Source organism: Palaemon carinicauda, chromosome 15, assembly GCF_036898095.1.
Source record: "Palaemon carinicauda isolate YSFRI2023 chromosome 15, ASM3689809v2, whole genome shotgun sequence".
In the NCBI taxonomy this organism is placed as follows: Eukaryota; Metazoa; Arthropoda; class Malacostraca; order Decapoda; family Palaemonidae; genus Palaemon; species Palaemon carinicauda.
The window spans coordinates 107,993,075-107,995,574 of NC_090739.1; the positions used below are offsets into that span (position 1 = coordinate 107,993,075).

Sequence of the window (2,500 nt, forward strand, 5' to 3'; positions counted from 1 at the left end):
ACACATTGTAAAATTGTAACGGTAATTAAAAAGAAAAGAGGAAAATATCAACAAACGTTTGTAGCATTTGAAAGGAAAGAAATAAAAATAGATTGCGTAAGAAGCCCAAGTTTAAGTAAGGTCTTAAGGCAATTTATTTCATACGAGGGTAAGAAGAAGCATTAATATCTATTTTTATTTGAAAAGTCATATTCGGAAGAAAATAATTGTAACTTCAATTGAGGACATGTGAACATTTGTAATTTGTAAAACTATTATAATATATAGTAATGGCTTATGCAGAGTACATAAAACCGAGGAGTAACTCTGACTTAAAGAGAGGAAAAGATAAGTCTCTTTGAAAGGTATAACTTAAGATTTGGGAATTCCCGAACCACAAAAACAAGGCATAACATTTTCCATCGTCGACAAAATACACAAATTATTCTGTTTCAATTATACATCAATTGGGTTTTAAAGTTAACAAAAATGAATTCAAGTACGTAAAGAAGAAGAAGAAGAAGAAGAAGAAGAAGAAGAAGAAGAAGAAGAAGAAGAAGTATATTAATTATATGTCAATAGAAATTAACTAAATTTACATGATCATTTTTAGATATAGAGAGAAATTTATAGATAACCATACTAGAATGCCTGAAATATGAAATAGCTCCCAGACATATACCCTACATTCACCATAAAAAAAAACTACTATTTTCGAGGCCAAACAGCTGTGTGTCCATATTCAAAACTAGGCAGCAAAAACGACTCGAACATGACGGTTCTGGAAAGAAACTGAATTTCCACTCGATCTCCCAACATGACTTCGAGCATAGAGAGCTTCTTAACTACTTAAAGTAACAAAGAAAACACAATACATTCCCAACAACAAAGGATGAAAAGGGAAAGGGAGAATTTGTGTATTATTAGTGACAAAGGAAAACCTGTGTTTAGATCAACCTAAGACTCGAATTCCTTGATACCGAGGGGAAATAACCACTTAAGATGGAACCAGCTTTCATTAAATCTGCCTGAGAAGAGGGAGAGGCGATTATGATTCATGTTACATCTTCATTTATTTATTCGTTTCATTATCTTCAGTATATATCAAATAATTTATTGATAGATTTTAATGGGTATCTTTAAGGAGGAGTATAAGTAGGAGTGTAATACCTTACAAACAAGGAGGTACACTCGCACTTGGTCGCATTTGCTAATAAATATATATTATTTCAGGTATCGATGGAATCTATATTCTTATGTGGTTCTGATCATTTAACGCTCTTCATTATTATTATTATTATTATTATTATTATTATTATTATTATTATTATTATTATTATTATTATTATTATTATTATTATTATTATTATTATTATTATTATTAATACTAATTTCATTGTAGGCATATATATTATAAAGTGGAACTTCAGAGATATTCAGTTTTTTTCGCATAGTTGTTGTACCTATAAAAGGTAATGTAACAAAAGATAATGATATAGATATTTAAATTTACATAACATAAATATTTCTCTTGAACTCCCGTCAAGAAATATAAGCAAATTGTGTTCAGACCAGATGTGTATCAGCAAATCGGGAGGATACACCTTTCATCTCATCTCCCATACACATTTTCGTTTAAAATAGAAACTACACACACTAAATCGCTGTAAATCCCATTTTTTTATGAAAACTATGAGCATCAGAGAACGCAGTGGTAATCAGTAACACTTTTTTATGGGTTTAACAAATGACGAGTCACCATATATTGGTAGGTAAGCAAATATCTGTTTCCCATTATATAGAAGAGAGTTTTGAATGTAAGTAGCGTAATGTGGTATTAAGAGGCAAAGAAAGACGAATGTTCGCATTTCTGCATAACTCTCTCTCTCTCTCTCTCTCTCTCTCTCTCTCTCTCTCTCTCTCTCTCTCGTAGTAGTAGTAGTAGTAGTAGTAGTAGTAGTAGTAGTAATAGTAGTAGTAGTAGTAGAATGTTTCTCTTCAGAAATCCCTTGAAATTCAAATCGTTCTATCCGTTTCTGAGTAAGAACATAGATTCTGTCCCATATGATGTGAATTCACGTTTACATGAAGTAAAATCACAATAAGTAAGATACATAATAAGATTTTTAATAACATCCGTCAATAATTTATGACATTTCATTTCACGAAAATACAAGTTAAGAACTGAGTATTTCTATGAATTGGAAGAGAGATGCCAATTTTCTAATCATCTTATCAAAATATTAAGAATGTAATCATGTACTAAATCAGCAACTTACGTTCATACCTACCCAAAGGGTTAAATGATGTCATCACAGTGATGGTGACAGTCATTATATACCTAAGGTAGCCTAGAGTTGCATCCCTTACTTTTATGTAATTTAAATAAGTTTCGCATATTCACGTTATTATCTGTGTTTTTAGATTTTTTTTTTTTATCATTAAGAATAATAACACTTACCATGGCGTATGTAACATGTCTAGCCATAAATTACAACCCCCTCCCCCCACTCCACTGTAC

At 30.9% G+C, this 2,500-nt stretch overlaps 2 protein-coding genes across 2 annotated transcripts in view; one reads left to right on the plus strand and one right to left on the minus strand.

Annotated features, from left to right (window-relative positions):
• The window catches only part of LOC137654132 (KRAB-A domain-containing protein 2-like), a 2,008-nt gene extending 1,436 nt beyond the window's left edge, over nucleotides 1-572 (plus strand). The window contains exon 3 of the mRNA XM_068387772.1: nucleotides 480-572. Coding sequence (XP_068243873.1) covers nucleotides 480-572 — 93 coding nt within the window. The remainder of the gene's footprint in view (nucleotides 1-479) is intronic.
• A 354-nt stretch (nucleotides 573-926) lies between these two features.
• Nucleotides 927-2,500, minus strand: part of LOC137654133 (uncharacterized) — a 31,539-nt gene continuing 29,965 nt past the window's right edge. Inside the window, exon 2 of the mRNA XM_068387773.1 lies at nucleotides 927-1,007. Within this exon, the coding sequence (XP_068243874.1) occupies nucleotides 927-1,007 (81 nt within the window). The remainder of the gene's footprint in view (nucleotides 1,008-2,500) is intronic.